Source organism: Bufo gargarizans, chromosome 11 (assembly GCF_014858855.1).
Source record: "Bufo gargarizans isolate SCDJY-AF-19 chromosome 11, ASM1485885v1, whole genome shotgun sequence".
Lineage (NCBI taxonomy): Eukaryota > Metazoa > Chordata > Amphibia > Anura > Bufonidae > Bufo > Bufo gargarizans.
Genome location: NC_058090.1, coordinates 84,032,636 through 84,054,947, shown reverse-complemented (window position 1 = coordinate 84,054,947; position 22,312 = coordinate 84,032,636). Strand labels below are relative to the sequence as shown.

At 45.9% G+C, this 22,312-nt stretch overlaps 1 protein-coding gene across 2 annotated transcripts in view; it reads right to left on the bottom strand.

Annotated features, from left to right (window-relative positions):
* Positions 1 to 22,312, bottom strand: part of LOC122921534 (NACHT, LRR and PYD domains-containing protein 12-like) — a 276,607-nt gene that overhangs the window by 147,098 nt on the left and 107,197 nt on the right. For both annotated transcript variants that reach the window (XM_044271573.1, XM_044271574.1), the window contains exon 7: positions 11,223 to 11,393. In XM_044271573.1, the coding sequence (XP_044127508.1) occupies positions 11,223 to 11,393 (171 nt within the window). The remainder of the gene's footprint in view (positions 1 to 11,222; positions 11,394 to 22,312) is intronic.

The following is a 22,312-nucleotide window of genomic DNA, read 5'->3' as shown; positions in this document are numbered from 1 at the left end:
AAAATCTCTATGATAGATAATTGCATGCCCTCGTGCCTCGACTGTATGACACCTGAACACCCTATAATAGTGAAGGGACACGACCACCGGTTCCCTACACTTAATACGGAGGGAGTCAGGGTCACCTAGGATCAAGCCAACAGGAAAACACAAACAAAGTTTCAGTTGCAGCAACCAGCATGAGCACACTCCAGGAAGTTGTATAAACCGCAAAGTGATGCAGTATGGGAGGGGATTTAAAGGGATGCAATCAGAGCAACTAGATGACAGCTGAGAGAGGTAAACGAGATGACAAAACGAAAGCAAAACAAAAGAACCTCAAGCAGGAGTTTCTGAAGAACGTCTGTCAGAGCTTCTCAGATATCTGGCGGTGACAGCTGTATGTCTGTAACACAACTGTATGTGTGTAGCAGAGCTGTATGCAGTGGCGTACCTCCAATAGAGGCAGACCACGCAACTGCTATGGGGCCACTGGGGGAACGGGGCCCACAGTGGAGAACAGGCCCCGCCCACTAATTACACTTTAATAGCTACTACCAGAAGTGGAGAAGGACCTTTGGTGATGTCAACCATGTGAGTGCAGTCCCCTGGTGAAAAACCTACAGGATGTTTCTGTGGGGGGACGAAGCTTCTGTGTTGTGCCTGGCGGAGAGGTTAGTGGTGTCCTGGGATAACCCATATAACGTGCTATAAAAGCTGGGAGTTGTAGTTCTGTCCTATTATATCCTTCTCCATCAGGGGTGTACATAGAAATCACTGGGCCCCTTGGCAAGAATCTGAATTGGGCCCTCTCGTGAGTGACCCATAGCACCCCTTGGGGTACGTGAACATCTGCCACAGAGGTTACAGCAGAAGCCTCAGTTTCAGATTCGGTCAAAAACAAAGGGCAAAATAATGCTGCATGCTGGATCTCAACTGACCCCATTATTGTGAATGGGATCCGGCAGGTGCCGTCAGTTTTTGGCATATGCTGGATCTGGCGATTCTGGTATGCTGCTGGTGGCTGGAACAGAATACCCAAATCTGATCGCAAGTGATTACCTAGCCTTACCTGATGAACTGTGCCCGCTGCTGCTACAGTACTTCTTACATGGTGCCATCCTTCCCCCATGGACTGTGCCTGCTGCTGCTACTTCTTATATGGTGTGTCACCCTTCCCCATGGACTGTGACCGCCGGTGCTACTTTATATAGTGTTACATCTGTCCACCATGGACTTTTGCCTGCTGCTGCTTCATCCACTCCCCAATGCTGAGCGCAGTCAGGGCCTGAGGCAGATCTTCACCGAGCTGGACTGAAGTCTGGACTGGTGACGCTGCTAGATCAGGTCAGGTCCAGACTGGTCAGTCAGCTCACAGTGAGACACGTACTGGTAGGCTCGCAGCCTGGCTTCATTCACATAGTACTACCGCAGTATACATGCTGGGCATTTGTGGGAAGCTTGGCTGTGAGTTGAATTATATCACCTTCAGACCGTGTTCACACCATAGTTAGAGCAGCGGTTAGGACCCCTTGCCATGCTGAGAACCGTGACGTGGTGCATGATGGGCTCCGATATCTCCATGACTGGAATATATTGGCAAAAGTCTCAGCTTTTAATACCTTTATTCATGTCTTGCCAGCATAGTCAGTGTTATATCTGTTTGGTGCATTCTCTCTGTGTGTTTCATATGATTGCTACATTCTGTGTAGTTTGCTCTTGTGGTGCATGTGGACCGCGCCGACATCCTCCATTGTATGCATAATTTGCTGGGGTTAGTCCATTACTGCGGTCCACATGCGGTTGGGCTGCTCCGCCAATAAAAGACACGCCACAGTGTCAGGGGTTTAGCAGCTCCTCCAGAATTGCCACTATATTTTTTTGTTTTTCTCTTTCTGCCTTGGTAGAGGAACAGGACAGGGACATTTTACAAAGTGCAGATACAGAAAACAATAGGATTTAATCCAATCAAAACTGATGTTTCTCTGACTGCTGCAGAACCTCCTAATACACACCTCAGCTGCTGCAGAACCTCCTAATACACACCTCAGCTGCTGCACAACCTCCTAATCTGATGCTAGAGAACATGTAAGGCTTTGATCACATCTGTGTTGGGGCCTCATTTACAGATCAGGTCATAAATGCTGGACACAATTTTATAGCCTGGAAACCCGACAGATCTCATCATAGTCAGTGGGATCTGTCAGGTGTTGTCGTCCATGAAGCGTCAGATCCGGAACTACGGCGATTTTCGTTGTTGTGCTCCTATGACTGGGAAGAACAGGGAACGTCAACAGCACAGATGTGAACAAAGCCTAACACCTCAGAAGTCTCATCATCACCAGATTTTTGTTATTGGAAATTAGGGGGCAACACAATGTTGTGCCTTTTCATAAGTTTAAACAGTTATATCTACTTATTCTAATTATAATGGGTATTCATTGCCTTTAAGAGCAATGTTGATTTATATTCACTATTTTGTATGAATTTTCATGTAGGTGTCACGGCTGAGGATGGGGAAAATCCTCAGCCGTGCGATGCCAGATGGCATCGGCCAGGACAACAGGATTAGGGAGCAGGTCACCTCCTACAGCGTCCCTAACCTGACCCTAACTCCTACCTGCATGGGCCGACCTTGATGGTAGGAGGACCCATGCTCAGGAACCTCGGAGCCCTGACTTACCCTCTGCAGATCCCTGAGCTAGGAGCTGAGTAGACAACCTGTTCCTCCTGGATACGGACGGACAGGGGTCTCAATGGCCAAGCTGCTGGAAAAAGGGGAAACATAAACAGCTCTATGGATATGGCAGGTGAACCCGAAGTTCCACCTACCTGCCACAGCCTTGCTGACTGGATCCCTGTGCTGGCAAGGTGAAGATCACACCGCATCCACACACAAGGACCCAGGTCCACAGCTGCACAAAATCTCAGGGAAACACCAAATAGACATCACACATAAACTGGACATAAACTTAAATGTGACATAATGGTTATGACCACAGGGGTGGCTCTCACTGGCAGGTGGAAAACACAGGAGGCTGCTCCAGCTAAGCATGGCTGAAGCAACCTCCAGACCTGAGAAAACAGTGAGGCTTTATAGGCCAGGAAGCCACACCCCACAGTCGGACACACCCAGTGACACACACACACACTGGGAAGGGAGTTAACCCTTCCAGCTCCAGAGAAGGGAAACACACACTTAAAAGGAAAAGTGTCCAACTCACTAACACATACTGTGGCTGTTACCGCAGGCAATGACATGGGTGGCACACATGTCCTGGGAGTCAGCCCGAAGGCCGGGACACTGCCACCACATGTACAACTACGACCAAACGTTGCCACGGACAACCACAGTGAAGGGAAGGGTCACAGTGCACACGTAACATAAAACACAGTGCACACCAGACATACATACACATACACCTAACAGAAAGGTTGCTAGGTGTAACCGCATGCAGATTCCGCAAGCTGCCTAGCACCAGCTCAGGCTGCTATCTGCGACAAACTCCAACCACTTGTTGCCAGCGGCAACCACAAGTGAGGCAACACACAAGCAGCCCTCACCTGTGGTTGAACAACCAAAAACAAACCGCAGGCAACCGCATGCGGTTAAGGAGTCACGGTCATGGCCATGGCCGTGACAGTAGGCTGAAGTAAGTCCATGGGAAGATTACTGTGCCGTTCAAAAAGCTAGTGTTATTGTAACAATATATTATACATTTAGACAGTTAAAAGATACACCGCACCTGCAGATTTAGAGGCTTCATTGTATTTGTTATCTGAACATGAATTCCACAATGTGAGAATTGTCTAGATGTTCCTCAAAGTATAGATTCATGTATCAAAGTTTGTCCCTCGGCTCTAAGACAAGGCCTCCAGATATCAGAGGTGTGTAGTATTAAAAATATCAGGCATGTATGTTTTAACCCTTAATGGTATGATGCTTATAGCTTATACAACAGTGCCACCTAGATATGAGCAGTTAATACTACACCAGTAGCAAAAGTGCATTCTGGGTAGTATCATGACGTCACGCTCCTTATCAATGCACACGCCTGTCCAACAATGATTGGAAAGTTCCAAACAAGGAGGGTGTGTTCATCTGATAAGTTTTGGGTTAAGAAACCAGATACAAAAAAGAAAAAAAAAAGGACAGAAAGAAAAAACAAACAAGGAAAGATAGGGAGATCTCTGGAGAAAGATTTGGATTATCGGAAAAACTCTTGAGAGCTGACTGCCCCAAGACTCTGCACATCACTTGACCCTTGGGTAATGTATATTTTTGTTTTATGTAGTATTGATCTAAATTAATTGGTTTGATACTTAGCCAGATACCTGCTCATTTGCGGACGTGTAACGTTAGTTGCTACATCAATGTTTTCTCTGATTTCAGTTACGATGCATATAACTGAATAAAGGGGATAATATTGGAGAAATTCTCTGTTGGAAATCCTTATATTCCCTAGTTTGATATCAAGCCAATAATTTAAATGATAGTTTTGGTGCAATACTACCCCATATCTGAGATTTGTCATTATTTTGGGCAGAGCAAGGGCTCGTATCTGTCATTTTCTTGATTGAGTTTTTCGCATAATCCATTGATTGTATATTTCTCACAATTATAAAGCCGTATTGCATAACATTCTTGTGTTGGTTGAGTAGTGTTTTGTTGGCACCATATAGTGGTGAATTATGGGTACTGCATATCATTGTATATTATTAAAATTTACATAGATTTTTGATTGTATTTTAAACTATTGTATAATAAACCATTTATTATATTTTTGCATAGACGCTTGTACCCTGTTTTACTGATTGCACAAAATAATCAGGTTCTCGATTGAACTCTTTTTGAGATGTTTATGTCCATCTCGTGGGTCAATATCGTTTGAACAATTTTTCTTTTTATCCGTAATTTTTTATTTATTTACATATAAAGCATTTGCTTTATATACCCGACAACAGGGAGAGGTAAAATTGGGGAGAACTACAACTCCCAGCAAGTGCAGGCTGCTGTTATTGGATACAAGTGGATATTAGAGAGTATAACGTCTTTCACATCACTATTTAGTATTCTGTACTTCTGATCCGTCAAACGAACAGAAAAAGGAAAAAACAGAACCCGTTTTTTAAGCATTAGTGCTGCACATTCCGTATCCAAAATTGGCTTCTACCTCACAGTTTATTTTTTGCCTTCCTCTGGATCAACTTGCAGGATAACAGGCCGAACTGGATGGACAAATGTATTTTTTCGGCCTTATGTACTATGTTACTATGTAATTGAGTCTGAGGTCTGTTATTTTAGATGGAAAAAAGCCCTGCATGCAAAACGGAAAACTAAACGGTGATGTGAAACCAAAGAGAGAACTACAACTCCCAGCATGTCCAGATTATTATAGGGCATCATCCAGTTTTACTAGGTGAGAGCTTTAGGGTCCATTCAAACGTCTGTAGAATGTGTCTGCATCCGTTCTGCAATTATACGGAACGGGTGTGGACCCATTTATTCATTCTCTATGGGGTAGGAATGGATGCGGACAGCACACAGTGCGCTGTCCACATCCGCGTTTCCGGAGTGCGACCCCGAACTTCTGGTTCGTGGCTCCGGAAAAAAATAGAACATATCCTATTCTTGTCCGCAATAGCGAACAAGAATAGGCATTTCTATGGGGGGGCCGGCCGGGTGTATTGCTCATCCGCAATACACTATGGATGTGTGAATGGACCCTTAAAAGGAAATAAGTATAACCCCCAGTATGGCCAGACTTATTATGGTGCATTAGTATACATTACAGAGAGGTGGAATAAGAGGAGAGAACTACAACTCGCAGCATTACCAGACTGTACTAGGGCATACATGGAGAGGGATATAGTAGGACAGAACTACAACTCCCAGCTTTTATAGCACGTTATACGGGCTATCCCAGGACACCACTAACTTCTCCTCCAGGCACAACATAGAAGCATCCCATAGGTCGTTCACCAGGGCTCTGCACTGGTCACATGGTTGATGACATCACCAATGGTCCTTTAGACTTCTTGGATTCCTGCACTGGTCACATGGTTGATGACATCACCAAAGGTCCTTGTCCACTTCTTACATTCTATTTTAAAGGGGTTTTCCCATCTCAGACAATGGGGGCATACCGCTAGGATATGCCCCCATTAACTGATAGGTGTGGGTCCCACCTCTGGGATTTGCACCTACAATGAGAACGGAGCCGGGAAATGAACGGAGGGTGCACTGCGCATGCGCAGCCGCCCTCCATTCATTTCTATAGGGCCACCAAAAATAGCTGAGCGCTGGCTCGGCTATTGCTGTTTGCCCCATGGAAATGAATGAGAGCATGGGCCGCGCATGCATGGTGCGCTCCCATTCACTTCTATTGGAGCAGCGCTAAATGGTGGACGGACCCCGGGAAATCCGGGGTCCTCCAGCCACAGCGTTCCCCGCTTCGTTCTCGTTGTAGTTCCGGGTCCCAGAGGTGGGACCCGCAGCTATCAGACAATGGGGGCATATCCTAGCGATATGCCCCCATTGTCTGATATGGGAATACCCCTTTAATAGGTGAAAGCTATATCACTGTAATTAGTGGGTGGGGCCTATTCTCAACTGCGGGCCCCCTTCCCCCAGGGGCCTCATAGCAGCTGCGTGGTCTGCCTCTATTGCAGGTACGCCACTGCTCTCCATGTAGTTTAAACTTATGCCCTAGTACAGCCTGGTAATGCTGGGAGTTGTAGTTCGCTCCTCTCTGTAATGTATACCGATGCCCCATGATAAGTGTCCATACTGGGGTTTACAGTTATTTCCTTTTAAAGCTCTCACCTAGTAAAACTGGATGATGCCCTATAATAATCTAGACATGCTGGGAGCTGTAGTTCTCTTTGGTTTCACATCACCATTTAGTTTTCTGTTTTGCGCGCAGGGCTGTTTTCCATCTATAATAACGGATCTCAGACTCAATTGGATGTGGAATGTGCAGAACTCATGCTTGAAATACAGGATCTGTTTTTCCTTTATTTTTCTGTTCGTCTGACGGATCAGAAATACAGAAAACTAAACAGTGATGTGAACCCGGCCTTATACTCTATCCACTTGTATCCAATAACAGCAGCCCGCACATGCTGGGAGTTGTAGTTCTCTCCACTTTTACCTCTCCCTGTGTTGTCCCCTAATTTCCAATAATAACAATCTGGTGATGATGAGACTTCTGAGGTGTTAGGCTTTGTTCACATCTGTGCTGGTGACGTTCACTGTTCTGCCGTCATAGGAGCACAACAATGAAAATCGCTGTAGTTCCGGATCTGGTGCTTCGTGGACTACACCTGACGGATCTCACTATTATGAGATCTGATTGGTGTCATCTGCCAGGCTATAAAATTGTGTCCAGAATTTATGACCTGTTCTGTGAATGAGACCCCAGCACAGATGTGATTAAAGTCTTATATGTTCTCCATTAGGAGGTTCTGCAAGAGCTGAAGTGTGTATTAGGAGGTTCTGCAGCTGCTGAGGTGTGTATTAGGAGGTTCTGCAGCAGCTGAGGTGTGTATTAGGAGGTTCTGCAGCGGCTGAGGTGTGTGTTAGGAGGTTCTGCAGCAGCCGTGTGTATTAGGAGGTTCTGCAGTGGCTGAGGTGTGTGTTAGGAGGTTCTGCAGCGGCTGAGGTGTGTATTAGGAGGTTCTGCAGTGGCTGAGGTGTGTATTAGGAGGTTATGCAGCGGCTGAGGTGTATATTAGGAGGTTCTGCAGCAGCTGAGGTGTGTATTAGGAGGTTCTACAGCGGCTGAGGTGTGTATTAGGAGGTTCTGCAGCAGCTGAGGTGTGTATTAGGAGGTTATGCAGCGGCTGAGGTGTGTATTAGGAGGTTCTGCAGCAGCTGAGGTGTGTATTAGGAGGTTCTGCAGCGGCTGAGGTGTGTGTTAGGAGGTTCTGCAGCAGCTGAGGTGTGTATTAGGAGGTTATGCAGCAGCTGAGGTGTGTATTAGGAGGTTATGCAGCAGCTGAGGTGTGTATTAGGAGGTTCTGCAGCAGCTGAGGTGTGTATTAGGAGGTTCTGCAGCAGCTGAGGTGAGTATTAGGAGGTTCTGCAGCAGCTGAGGTGAGTATTAGGAGGTTCTGCAGCAGTCAGAGAAACATCAGTTGTGACTGGATTAAATCAGCTTAACGACAGAGATAACAAGACGGCACAGCTGTGAACATTCAAAAGCAGCGATCGGAGTACGACGATCCCAATAGCCTCCTGATGTATCCCACTCCCGGTGGTGCACAGCTGGAGAGAAGCACGGGCGAATATGCACAAGTTCAGAGGAGAAGACAACAAGCGGCGCTCACCGGTGTCAGGTTCAGACTTGATGCTTTATTCGGTTAAATCAGATTCCAAGTGCTTGCGGCATGGGGCAGACGAACAAACTGCACGCACCAAACAGCCACGGCCGTTTCGCGCTATTTGCGCTTTGTCGAGCTGTACGTCAGCGCGTATGTTTGCGCCACCTTCTTAAGCACGAAAACAGCGTGTCGTCATGGAAACCAACACCATTATCATGCCCATGGAAGTAATTTGGACTGCATCTCATTCCCAGGCTTGGAGATAGTAACTGCTCCTCTGCAGGGATTGATAGACATCGCCTCCTGCTGCAGAGAGAAGCAAGGTGGATTCTGCGGACTCGAGCGCTAGGTGCGCCGGGTGTAAATGACAGAAATGACGTGAGTGTCTTCCTGTAAATGTTGTTGTTTCACATGTGCATATATGATACTGCTATTGCTGGTTTTTGTACATGTCTTTATACATACTTTTAACTTCCCTTCTATTCCGGCATGATAATGGTGTTGGTTTCAATGACGACACTGTTTTTCGTGCTTAAGGCGGCGGCGCAAACATACGCGCTGACGTACAGCCCAACGAAGCGCAACTAGCGCAAAACGTCCGTCACTGTGACCTGACTGACCAGTCCGGAACTGACCCAGCAGCGTCACCAGTCCAGCTCCGTGAAGATCTGCCCCAGGCCCTGGGGAAGGGGTGAAGCAGAAGCAGGCAAAAGTCCATGGGGGAAGGATGGCACTATATAAAGTAACAGCAGCGGGCACAGTCCATGGGGAAGGATAGCACACTATATAAAGTAGCAGCAGCAGGCACAGTCCATAGGGGAAGGATGGCACTATATAAGAAGTAGCAGCAGCGGGCACAGTCCATAGGGGAAGGATGGCACTATATAAGAAGTAGCAGCAGCGGGCACAGTTCATCGGTAAGGCTAGGTAATCACTTGAGATCAGATTTGGGTATTCTGTTCCAGCCACCAGCAGAATACCAGAATCGCCAGATCCAGTATATGCCAAACACTCCCGGCACCTGCCGGATCCCATTCACAATAATGGGGTCAGTCGAGATCCCGCATGCAGCATTATTTTGCCCTTTGTTTTTGACAGAATCTGAAACTGAGGCTTCTGCTGTAACCTCTGCGGCAGATGTGCACGTACCCTGAGGGGTGCTATGGGTCACTCACAAGAGGGCCCAATTCAGATTCTTGCCATAGGGCCCAGTAATTTCTATGTACGCCCCTGGCTGTATGGGTATAGCAGAACAGTATGTATGTAGCAGAGCTGTAAGTATGTAACAGACCTGTGTGGGTGTAGCAGGCTGTATGTGAGTATGGCAGTGCTGTGTGTATAGCAGAGCTGTATGTGTGTATGGCAGTGCTGTGTGTATAGCAGAGCTGTGTGTGTGCCAGAATTGTGCGTGTCGCACACAAATACTTAAAAATAACCTAGCAGAAGAAGAAGCGTGGCCGGACACCACAGAGCAGTGACAGGAATAGAGTTTCACCGGGTAAGGAAGTATCGATACCCAATCAATACTCTTAGACCCGGATCTATACGACACTGGGTATTACTATTTAACGATACTAGGCTGTGCTATTATCAGTTAGAGAACATGGCGCTCCATGCTCTCAGCGCGCACCATGTTCTACTCAGCAGCACAGTGGAGAAGGAGTGACCCTCTCCCCCCTCCCACCTGTGATGCGGCTGCCGCTGCAACCAATGAGATCATTGTACTGAGGATGAGGGGAGAGGCTGTGGCCACTGTGCCACCAATAAATGTAATTAACACATTAATTCAAGTGTAGGCAGCGGCGGTATCACATACCCGGCCTCAATAACAGGACATGCTATCTGCTGAACCGCAGAAATTAACCCCTAAGGTGTGGCACCTAAGGGGTTAATTGCCACGGTTCGGCAGATCGCACGCCCTGGTATTGAGGCCGGGTATGTGATACTGCCGCCGGAACCCGCTGCCTACACTTGAATTAATGTGTTAATTACATTTATTTGCACCACAGTGCGCCCCCTCCCCCCCGTATTATAAATTATAACCATTGGTGGTGCAGTGTGCTGTCCCCCCCATTCCCCCCAGTATTAAGATCATTGGTAGCGCAGTGCCCACAGGCGTCCCCCCCCCCCCCTCATTGCTATATTCATTGGATGTAGTGACCACAGGATCACTTACCCTCCTCTTCGTTGGTGGCAGTAACAGTTCCGATCGGAGCCCCAGCAGTGTAATCGCGGGGCTCCGATCGGTTACCATGGCAGCCAGGACGCTACTGAAGCCCTCCATGGTAAGCTCCCTGCTGCCGTGTGCACAAAGCCCAGGGCAGCAGGGAGAGTGTAAGATCCTATTCACTCTAATAGAGCTCTATCAGGGGGAATAGGACAAGGGTTCTAGCCCTAAGGGGGGAATAGTTATTAAATAAAAAGGAAAAACAAAAAACACTAAATATTAAGTTTAAATCACCCCCTTTCACAATATTACATATAAAATGTATAAACTATAAAAAATAAACATATTACATATTGCCCCCGAAAAAGTGCAAACTATTAAAAAATATCTCCTATGCAGTAAACGCCATAACAAAAAAAAAACAAAAAACGCACGATTCCCCATTTTTGTCATTTTGTCCCCCCAAAAAATAGGATAGGACTGTTCTATTATGGGCCGGACGTTCCATAAAATGCAGAATGCACGCGTTTTTTTTGCGTTTTATATATTTTTTGCATGGTTTCGAATGGTATAGAGTATCGCAATGCTTTTTTATGGTATCGAAATCAAATCAAAATGTTGGTATCGTGACAACCCTAGTCAGCAGTTTATCTCATAGACATAACAATGGTGCGGAGCATAAAATAGTATAAAATCCATGTATAACGTGTGCCCCACATGTCTCAGTCCTGTACACATCTCTTATACTCACTGTAATGCCTCTATCCTGCAGGCCGGACTGGACAGAGCCGCCATCAAGACACTGAAGTGAGGACCAGACAGACGGTTACTAGACAGGACAAGTGTCTTCAGGGACCGGTTATTCCTTATTCCAGATGCCAACTGGATGCAGGAAGTGTCTGGTAGATCATTTTCAGCCAAACTGTAAGAATAAGAAGATGAGATGTGGGTGAGGCGTCCATAGAGCGTTAGTATAAAACCTGTAGATTGTGACTGTGGAGAGAAAATGTCCCCGGCTGTTAGTAACATCCATAAATGTCATCACTAGAAGTCGCCTCTTGTATTTGGTGGATGTCAGGAATGGCGGTAGCTATACTTTTTTTTTTTTATAAATGTTTTATTTTTATAAATTTCTTTATCAATACAAAATTCAAATTCATCAATACACAATCTGCCAAGGCAGTCACAAATATTATATTATAACTCACTATAAACAAAAACAATATAAAAAATGATGAATAGACTGTTCTATTTCGGGGAATAACCAAGTTCCCCACCAGATTCCACTTGCCTTTGATCAGATCTCCCATTGTCAATTTAGATTATCTTATTCCCCATCTTAAAGCAACCCCCCCCCCCCCATGATGGTTATCTCGGCGGGCACCTTACACGGTCCCCTCCAAGGGGTATACATTATTTTCTTCTCGCTTTCTCTCCTCCCCCGCCGCCCCACCCCTGCCCAGGCAGCGGCACCACCCGTAAGCGACCAATTGAGCTACTCATTGCATATTCCTCAAACTTCTCGATCTTTACAAGTAGATTTTTCCACTCGATAATATTGGGTGCTGTTTTGGAGCCCCACTCTCTTGTGATAATAACTCTTGCCACCATAAGACCTCTTATCCAGACCCTTTTTTTCCCTGATTAATACTGGGATACTACCCGAGACAGCCACTTCAGGTTTTAATGGGGGGGGGGGAAGGTATCAAAGACTCTCTCTCCAATAGGATTGCACCTTTGGACAACTCCATATCATATGCATATAAATCAGCAGCCTCTTCTCCACATTTCCAGCAGTTTGACTTTCGTTCTTTATAAATCCTACTTAGTAATACTGGAGTCATATATATTCTATGGATAATATTAAAGTAGATTATCCTAAAGTTACTAGAGATCGTTGCCCTTTTTACATTTTTATATATGTTCCCCCAATGTAATGTGTTTAGTCCTATATCCTTTGTCAATTTTTCCTCACTATTAAACTTTATTATTTTGCCCAACCCCTTCCTTATTAACCTATATACTTGAGCAATAGTGACCCTAGTAGTCGTGAGTTTGTGACAAAAATCTATAAATTTGTGTTTTGTTATAATAAAATATTCCCTGTTTTGTGTAGCTTCAAACGTGTGCTTTAATTGATGATACCTAAACCTAAATTTATTCCAGGACATAACTCTTTTAGTGCTCTTATTTCCCCATTCTTAACTAACTGTGATACATGAATAATACCATAATTTTCCCAATATTTATATTCTGCAATTGATTGGAATGCTCTCATATTGCTATTACACCACAAATGTGAAAAATGTTTTTTTTATTTTCCCCCGAGCCAAATCAACCATTTGACATATTAGGCACTTTTTCCCTTTATTTTTGATAAATCCCGTCTCCAAAATTCAAAATATATAATATTTTGGGCCGTTAAAGCCCCTTTCTAGGTATTCTTTTATATTGTTTCCTCCAGATTTTTACCACTGGACTTGAGAAGCTAAATAATATCTCTGAAAAAAAGGGACCGATAACCCTCCATCCTCTTCCGCTAACCAAATATATTTCTGTTTTAATTTTACCCTTATTAAATCGTATAGCAGCCGTTCCAGATGGGTGAAGAAACAATCCTCTATCCAAACTGGACAGGCCCCTGTCCTATCGATAGCTTCTGTCATACACTTATTTTACTTCTGCATCTAGTCAGCAAAGGAGAGATATTTAATTTCGCAAAATCTAGGATACCTGCACTCAGCTTAATCCCCAGATATTCAAAAGATCCGTAGGTTTTAATACCCTAATTCCAACAAAATTCAATAGGGTTCCCTGATCAAGCGGTAACAGTACTGGTTTGGCCCAGTTGATTTTATATCCCGAAATATCACTAAACTTATTTATTAATTCCATGAGATAAGACAGCTGAGATGCTGGGTTCTACAAAAAGATCAGTATATCGTCTGCGTACATACTTATCTTGTCAGAGGTCACCTTCATACCGAAGCCCTTGATCCCCTCGTCCGATCTAATTCTAGCTGCCAGCGGTTCTATAAATAGAGCAAACAATAAAGGGGAAAGAGGGCATCCCTGTTTTGTTCCTCTATACCACTATATTTGCTCAGACCATACTCCATTACTGTTTATTCTAACTTTGGGATGATTACATAAAATCTGGACCCATTTAATAAAGTGTTGGCCCAGATTCATCCTATGCATTGCTTTCCAGAGGTATTCCTACTCCACCCTGTCAAACACCTTCTCAGCATCTAGTGACAGGATGGAGCGGGAGCCCCCACCTTCCTCAACCTGCATATTCAAACAGGCTCTACGTATGTTAGATTGTACTAATCTCTTAGGTATAAACCCAGTCTGGTCTGGATGTATTAATCTATCAATAACTCCCTTCAATCTATTGGTGAATACTTTTGCACAGATTTTATCATTTGTATTTAAGAAAGAGATTGGGTGGAATGCCCCTATCTCTTTTTTATCCTTACCCTTTTTAAGAATAAGTGTGATCACAGCCTCAGATAAAGATGGAGGGAGTTCCCCAGTCTGATAGGTTTTATTTAAGACCTGTAATAGCATTGGCAAGATAATATCTTCATATTGACGATAGATTTCAAACGGAAGGCCGTCCGTCCCTGGAGAAGAGTTTCCCCGAATGGTCTTGACAGCCTCAGATAGTTCCTTTAAATCTATAGGTCGATTTAAGATTTTAGATTCTTCCTCTGTTAATTTAGGGAGATTAATATTCTCAAAAAATCTATCCACGTCTCCATCCTGCTGCTTATTATTATTTGATTATAAGGTTTTATAATACCTAACTCCCGCTCAACCTCCTCTGAACGTGTAGTAACCACCCCATTTTCCAATCTAATATTTTTTATTCTATTATTATTCTTTTGGTTTTGGATTAGGGATGCTAAAAGACTTCCAGATTTCCCTGCATGGGAGAAATATTTGTCTCCTGTAAAAAAATAAACTATGTTGTGCTTTTTCTAATAGATAATTTTTATATTCCAGTCTAGCTTCTTCAAACTGAGATTGTATAGCGGAGTTCATATTTTTATCTATTTCTCCTTGTAAGGACTGGACCCTTCTTTTTAAAATTAGTTATTTTGCCGCATCTCATTTATTATCTTTTCCTGATCCTTAACCAAATTGATCCAATGGGGTTTAGTCTAAAGCTTCTCGTTTTCTTCTTATTATGCCCAATTTTAATCGTTACTACTGTTGGAGAGTAGGGATGAGCGAACCCGAACTGTATAGTTCGGGTTCGTACCGAATTTTGGGGTGTTCGTGACACAGACCCGAACCCGAACATTTTAGTAAAAGTCCGGGTTCGGGTTCGGTGTTCGTCGCTTTCTTGGCGCTTTTTGAAAGGCTGCAAAGCAGCCAATCAACAAGCGTCATACTACTTGCCCCAAGAGGCCGTCACAGCCATGCCTACTATTGGCATGGCTGTGATTGGCCAGTGCAGCATGTGACCCAGCCTCTATTTAAGCTGGAGTCACGTAGCGCCGCACGTCACTCTGCTCTGATCAGTGTAGGGAGAGGTTGCAGCTGCGACTGTTAGGGCGAGATTAGGCAGTGATTAACTCCTCCAAAAGACTTCATTCAGTGATCGATCTACAGCTGTGGATCATTGAACTGCTGCTATTCAATTGCTCACTGTTTTTAGGGTGTTTTTCAGTCACTTTTTTCTGGGGTGATCGCGGCCATTTTGTGTCTTGTGGTGCGCCAGCACAAGCTGCCACCAAGTACATTTAACCATCAATAGTGTGGTTATTTTTTGGCTATATCCTACATCAGGGGCAAGCTGAGCCTGTCACCAAGTGCATTTAACCCTCAAAAGTGTGGTTGTTTTTTGGCTATATCCCACATCAGGGTCAAGCTGTCACACCAAGTGCATTTAACCATCAATAGTGTGGTTATTTTGTTGCTATATCCTACATCAGGGGCTTGGCTGTGCTTGCTATTTTATTGAGGGGTGAAATACAATTGCCAAAATAGCAGTACCCTAAATCTGGTGTTTCAGCTGTGGCCAGCCAATTGTAATACTGTCTGCTGTCTGGCAAAGGATATATTTTTGTTCAGGGTTGAAATACAATTCCCAACTTAGCAATTTCCTAAATTAGTGTTTTCTGCTGTATCAGGCCTACTTCAAATCTATTCATTAAAAGGTTATATTAGATTCAAGGTGCTGATAGGGTCATTCTCAATAACTTCACACACACGCTACTGTGCATTTCCAAGTCTAATTCTGTGTGTAAACGTATACCTGTCACCCAGCGCCTAAAAAATAGGCCTCAAATTTATATTCATCTTAGCACAACCTGCATGACCAGGCACCTGCATGCAAAGCATGAACTGCAGTGGAGTAAATACCTAAAAACAAGGAAGTCACTCAGGCTCCCCCTGCTATATTCATCCAAATCTGTCATTATTGCTGTAGCTGGTCAAGTTATTTAGTGTCCGTCAAAGCACAGTTTTTGTTCTGGGTTGAAATACAATTCCCAATTTAGCAATTTCCTAATTTAGTGGTTTCTGCTGTATCAGACCTACTTTAAATCTATCCCTAAAAGGGTATATAAGATTCAAGGTGCAGATAGGGTTATTCTCAATAACTTCACACACACGCTACTGTGCAATTCCAAGTCTAATTCTGTGTGTAAACGTATACCTGTCACCCAGCGCCTAAATACTAGGCCTCAAATTTATATTCATCTTAGCACAACCTGCATGACCAGGCACCTGCATGCAAAGCATGAACTGCAGTGGAGTAAATACCTAAAAACAAGGAAGTCACTCAGGCTCCCCCTGCTACCTCTTCTGCTGCTGCCGCCTCGGCCTCTTCTGCTGCTGCCGCCTCGGCCTCTTCCTCCGACTCTGGAGGAACGTTGGCACCTGCCGCCCAGCAAACAGAGGATGTACCACCAACACCACCACCTCCGTCACCAAGCATCTCAACCATGTCACACGCCAGCGTTCAGCTCTCCATCTCACAAACATTTGAGAGAAAGCGTAAATTCCCACCTAGCCACCCTCGATCCCTGGCCCTGAATGCCAGCATTTCTAAACTACTAGCCTATGATATGCTGTCATTTAGGCTGGTGGACACAGACAGCGTCAAACGGCTCATGTCGCTTGCTGTCCCACAGTATGTTGTTCCCAGCCGGCACTACTTCTCCAAGAGAGCCGTGCCTTCCCTGCACAACCAAGTATCCGATAAAACTAACTGCACACTGGGTAAATGTAGTGGCGGCTGTGCCCCAGGCGGAGAGCTGTTTAGCGCACGTCCTTCCGCTGCCAAGGATCGCAGGGCAACATTCTTTGCCTCCTGTTGCCTCCTTGGCTTCCTCCTCCTCTTCTTCCACCTGCTCATCCAGTCAGCCACACACCTTTACCACCAACTTCAGCACAGCCCGGGGTAAACGTCAGCAGGCCATTCTGAAACTCATATGTTTGGGGGACAGGCCCCACACCGCACAGGAGTTGTGGCGGGGTATAGAACAACAGACCGACGAGTGGTTGCTGCCGGTGAGCCTCAAGCCCGGCCTGGTGGTGTGCGATAATGGGCGAAATCTCGTTGCAGCTCTGGGACTAGCCGGTTTGACGCACATCCCTTGCCTGGCGCATGTGCTGAATTTGGTGGTGCAGAAGTTCATTCACAACTACCCCATGTCAGAGCTGCTGCATAAAGTGCGGGCCGTCTGTTCGCGCTTCCGGCGTTCACATCCTGCCGCTGCTCGCCTGTCTGCGCTACAGCGTAACTTCGGCCTTCCCACTCACCGCCTCATATGCGACGTGCCCACCAGGTGGAACTCCACCTTGCACATGCTGGACAGACTGTGCGAGCAGCAGCAGGCCATAGTGGAGTTTCAGCTGCAGCACGCACGGGTCAGTCGCACTGCGGAACAGCACCACTTCACCACCAATGACTGGGCCTCCATGCGAGACCTGTGTGCCCTGTTGCGCTGTTTCGAGTACTCCACCAACATGGCCAGTGGCGATGACGCCGTTATCAGCGTTACAATACCACTTCTATGTCTCCTTGAGAAAACACTTAGGGCGATGATGGAAGAGGAAGAGGGGTCATTTTTAGCACTTTCAGGCCAGTCTCTTCGAAGTGACTCAGAGGGAGGTTTTTTGCAACAGCAGAGGCCAGGTACAAATGTGGCCAGCCAGGGCCCACTACTGGAGGACGAGGATGAGGAGGAGGTGGAGGAGGAGGAGGAGGATGAAGCATGGTCACAGCGGGGTGGCACCCAACGCAGCTCGGGCCCATCACTGGTGCGTGGCTGGGGGGAAACGCAGGACGATGACGATACGCCTCCCACAGAGGACAGCTTGTCCTTACCCCTGGGCAGCCTGGCACACATGAGCGACTACATGCTGCAGTGCCTGCGCAACGACAGCAGAGTTGCCCACATTTTAATGTGTGCGGACTACTGGGTTGCCACCCTCCTGGATCCACGGTACAAAGACAATGTGCCCACCTTACTTCCTGCACTGGAGCATGATAGGAAGATGCGCGAGTACAAGCGCACATTGGTAGACGCGCTACTGAGAGCATTCCCAAATGTCACAGGGGAACAAGTGGAAGCCCAAGGCCAAGGCAGAGGAGGAGCAAGAGGTCGCCAAGGCAGCTGTGTCACGGCCAGCTCCTCTGAGGGCAGGGTTAGCATGGCAGAGATGTGGAAAAGTTTTGTCAACACGCCACAGCTAACTGCACCACCACCTGATACGCAACGTGTTAGCAGGAGGCAACATTTCACTAACATGGTGGAACAGTACGTGTGCACACCCCTCCACGTACTGACTGGTGGTTCGGCCCCATTCAACTTCTGGGTCTCTAAATTGTCCACGTGGCCAGAGCTTGCCTTTTATGCCTTGGAGGTGCTGGCCTGCCCGGCGGCCAGCGTTTTGTCTGAACGTGTATTCAGCACAGCAGGGGGCGTCATTACAGACAAACGCAGCCGCCTGTCTACAGCCAATGTGGACAAGCTGACGTTCATAAAAATGAACCAGGCATGGATCCCACAGGACCTGTCCATCCCTTGTGCAGATTAGACATTAACTACCTCCCCTTAACCATATATTATTGTACTCCAGGGCACTTCCTCATTCAATCCTATTTTTATTTTCATTTTACCATTATATTGCGGGGCAACCCAAAGTTGAATGAACCTCTCCTCTGTCTGGGTGCCGGGGCCTAAATATATGACAATGGACTGTTCCAATGTTGGGTGACGTGAAGCATGATTCTCTGCTATGACATGAAGACTGATTCTCTGCTGACATGAAGCCAGATTCTCTGTTACGGGACCTCTCTCCTCTGCCTGGGTCTAAATATATGACAATGGACTGTTACAGTGGTGGGTGACGTGAAGCCAGATTCTCTGCTATGGGACCTCTCTCCAATTGATATTGGTTAATTTTTATTTATTTTATTTTTATTTTAATTAATTTCCCTATCCACATTTGTTTGTAGGGGATTTACCTACATGTTGCTGCCTTTTGCAGCCCTCTAGCTTTTTCCTGGGCTGTTTTACAGCCTTTTTAGTGCCGAAAAGTTCAGGTCCCCATTGACTTCAAAGGGGGTTCGGGACGAAGTTTGGGTCGGGTTCGGATCCCGAACCCAAACATTTCTGGGAAGTTCGGCCGAACTTCTCGAACTCGAACATCCAGGTCTTCGCTCAACTCTATTGGAGAGTGGTCAGATATCGTATTTCATACTTCATTTTTAATACCATATCTAACAGGTCAGGGTTCGCTAAGGCAAGATCTATTCTAGACATAACTGTATTAGCACGGCTAAAGCAAGAGAAAACTCTTTTCTCTCCGTACAGATAACGCTATATGTCTGTCAATGCTAATTCCCGGCAGACCCTTCTTTGCAATGTGAGTTTATCATTGTTTGCTTTATATACCTGAGCCAAACTTTGGAGAGTCTGTCCTCCTTTAGGTTCATTACATCAAAACCGGGCACCTTGCCGTAGAGCCAATAAAGTCCGCCAGGTCTGACATAACAGACATAGAAAAAGGTGGAGGAACATAGACAAATGTCACTATGCAAATATTACCGTTCAAGCGACAATGCAAGAAGACGAATCTGCCCTCTCTATCAATTCTGTGGGCAATTGGTATATAATCCACGTTTCCATGGACATAAACACTAACACCCCGGGAGTAGGCCGAGCAGCAAGCATGGTAGTCATATTTAGCCCATCTCCTTTTTGCAATACTGATGTTCTCATATGTAAGATGTGTTTCTAGAAGACATATAATCGCGGGAAGATGTCTCGCCACTACATCAAATATGACCACCCGTTTCACTCTCTCGGCCATCCCCCGTATATTCCATGTAAATATTCCACATGGAAATATTCCACAAGAGAGAGAGCGCCCCACATTTACCACCAGAACCCCATCCGCCCACCCTCCTCTATTGAATTGATCCGCGCCGAACACCTCCAGCAGCCATTGTTGAATAAACCCACTTGGGTCTTATTTTTCCACCCCTTCAGGGAACCCAACTACATGTATATTCGCTCTACGGGACCTATCCTCCATTTCAGTAACTCTATCTTGTAGTGACTTCCTTTCTATTTCCATCCTCTCCATCCTATTGTCATGGATGAGATTTGCAGATAGCTGGAACTTCTAAATAAACAAGCGACTGGCTGATCCCAAACTAAGGAGCTTATAGGTGAGCCCTATAAAACCCTAAGAGCTCTCCCTGACTGCTATGCACATACAAGGGTCTCGATGGTAGATGATTGCATGCCCATGTACCTAAGCCTGTGTGACACCTGAAAACCCTATAATAGTGAGGGGACACGACCACCGGCTCCCTGCACTTAATACGGAGGGAGTCAGGGTCACTAGGACCCACATCTTTTCCTCAGGACCATAACCCTCCCAATGAACGAGGTACTGAAGAGAACCGCGGATAATGCGAGAATCCACAATCCTAAAGACCTGAAATTCAAGATTACCATCAACAATAATCGGAGCAGGAGGCAAAGAGGAGGGTACAGTGGGTTGGACATAAGGTTTTAATAGGGACTTGTGAAAAACATTATGGATCTTCCAAGTCTGGGGAAGATCAAGACGGAAGGCAACGGGATTGATGACGGACAAGATCTTGTAAGGCCCAAAAAACTTAGGACCCAACTTCCAGTAGGGAACCTTCAGTTTGATATTCTTTGTAGACAACCACACCAGATCACCCACATTCAGGTCAGGACCAGGCACACGTCTCTTATCCGCCACACGCTTATATCTCTCACTCATCCTCTTCAGATTACCCTGAATCTTTTGCCAAATAAATGACAAAGATGAGGAAAATCTCTCCTCATTAGGAAAACCAGAAGACCCCTCTCCAGAGAATGTCCCAAACCTCGGATGAAACCCATATGCACCAAAAAATGGTGACTTATCAGAGGACTCCTGGCGACGGTTATTTAAAGCAAACTCAGCAAGGGACAAAAAAGAATACTAATCCTCCTGATTCTCCGCCACAAAACAGCGCAGATATGTCTCCAGATTCTGATTGACGCGTTCGGTCTGACCATTTGACTGCGGGTGAATAGCAGACGAGAACGACAACCAAACCCCAAAGCGAGAACAGAAGGCCTTCCAGAATCTAAAAACAAATTGCGTGCCCCTATCAGAAGCGATGTCTTAAGAGATGCCATGCAATTTAACAATATTATCAACAAACGCTTGCGCCAGCGTCTTAGTATTGGGTAACCCAGGAAAGGGAATGAAATGTGCCATTTTGCTAAAACGGTCCACAACCATCACAATTACATTCTTGCCTGAGGAACGAGGCAGGTCCGTAATGAAGTCCATGGACAGATGCGTCCAAGGACGGGAAGGAATGCATAACGGGAGGAGAGAACCCGATGGCCGTGAATGAGGGACCTTGGCACGAGCGCAGGTCTAGCAGGCTGCCACAAAACCCTCAACCGTCTTACGAAGAGCCGGCCACCATAATCTCTGAGCAATGAGATCCACTGTGGCTCTATTTCCCGGGTGCCCAGCAAGGACAGTATCGTGGTGCTCCTCAACCCCTTAGGGACGCATGACGTACCGGTACGGCATGTTTCCCGATTCCTTAAGGACCCATGATGTACCGGTACATCATGAGTTTAAAATGAGATTGCGGCGCTGCGGGGGTTAATCCGAACAGGATTCCGGCTGAAATCATTTAGCCGGCATCCTGTCACAACGCCGGGGGGGGTCATGTGACCCCCCGTATCGGCGATCGCAGCAAACCGCAGGTCAATTCAAACTTTAAAATGCCCCAAATAAAGTTTATTTCATCCCCCCTGCACCCCTGAATGATTTTATCGCGATCACCCGCTTGCCTCCTCTTGAATAATCATTGGTGTCCAGTGGTATACCAGAGTGTCAGCACATTTTACGGCTGACATCTGTGCCGCGATGTCAGCCGTTTAACCCTTTCCATACGGACCGCTGTATGGAAAAAGTTAACAGTAAGAGGGGGGAGCCCCCAGACAGCCCCCTCCTCAACCTTCCCCGACTGCGAAGTTGTGGCCACAACTGAGCAGATGGGGAAGGTTCCCATGGCAACAGGACGCCTTCTCAGGCATCCTGCTGTCCATGGTGCTGAATAGATCTGTGCTAAAGGCATAGATCTGTTCAGACAAAGTGTAAGTAAAATACAGTACAATACCCTATATAGTGTACTGTACTGTATTATACAGACATTAGACCCACTGGATCTTTAAGAACCAAGTGGGTCTGGGTCAAAAAAATGTAAAAAAAAGTGAAAAAAGTTAAGATAAAAAAACACACATTTATCACTGAATAAAAATTAAA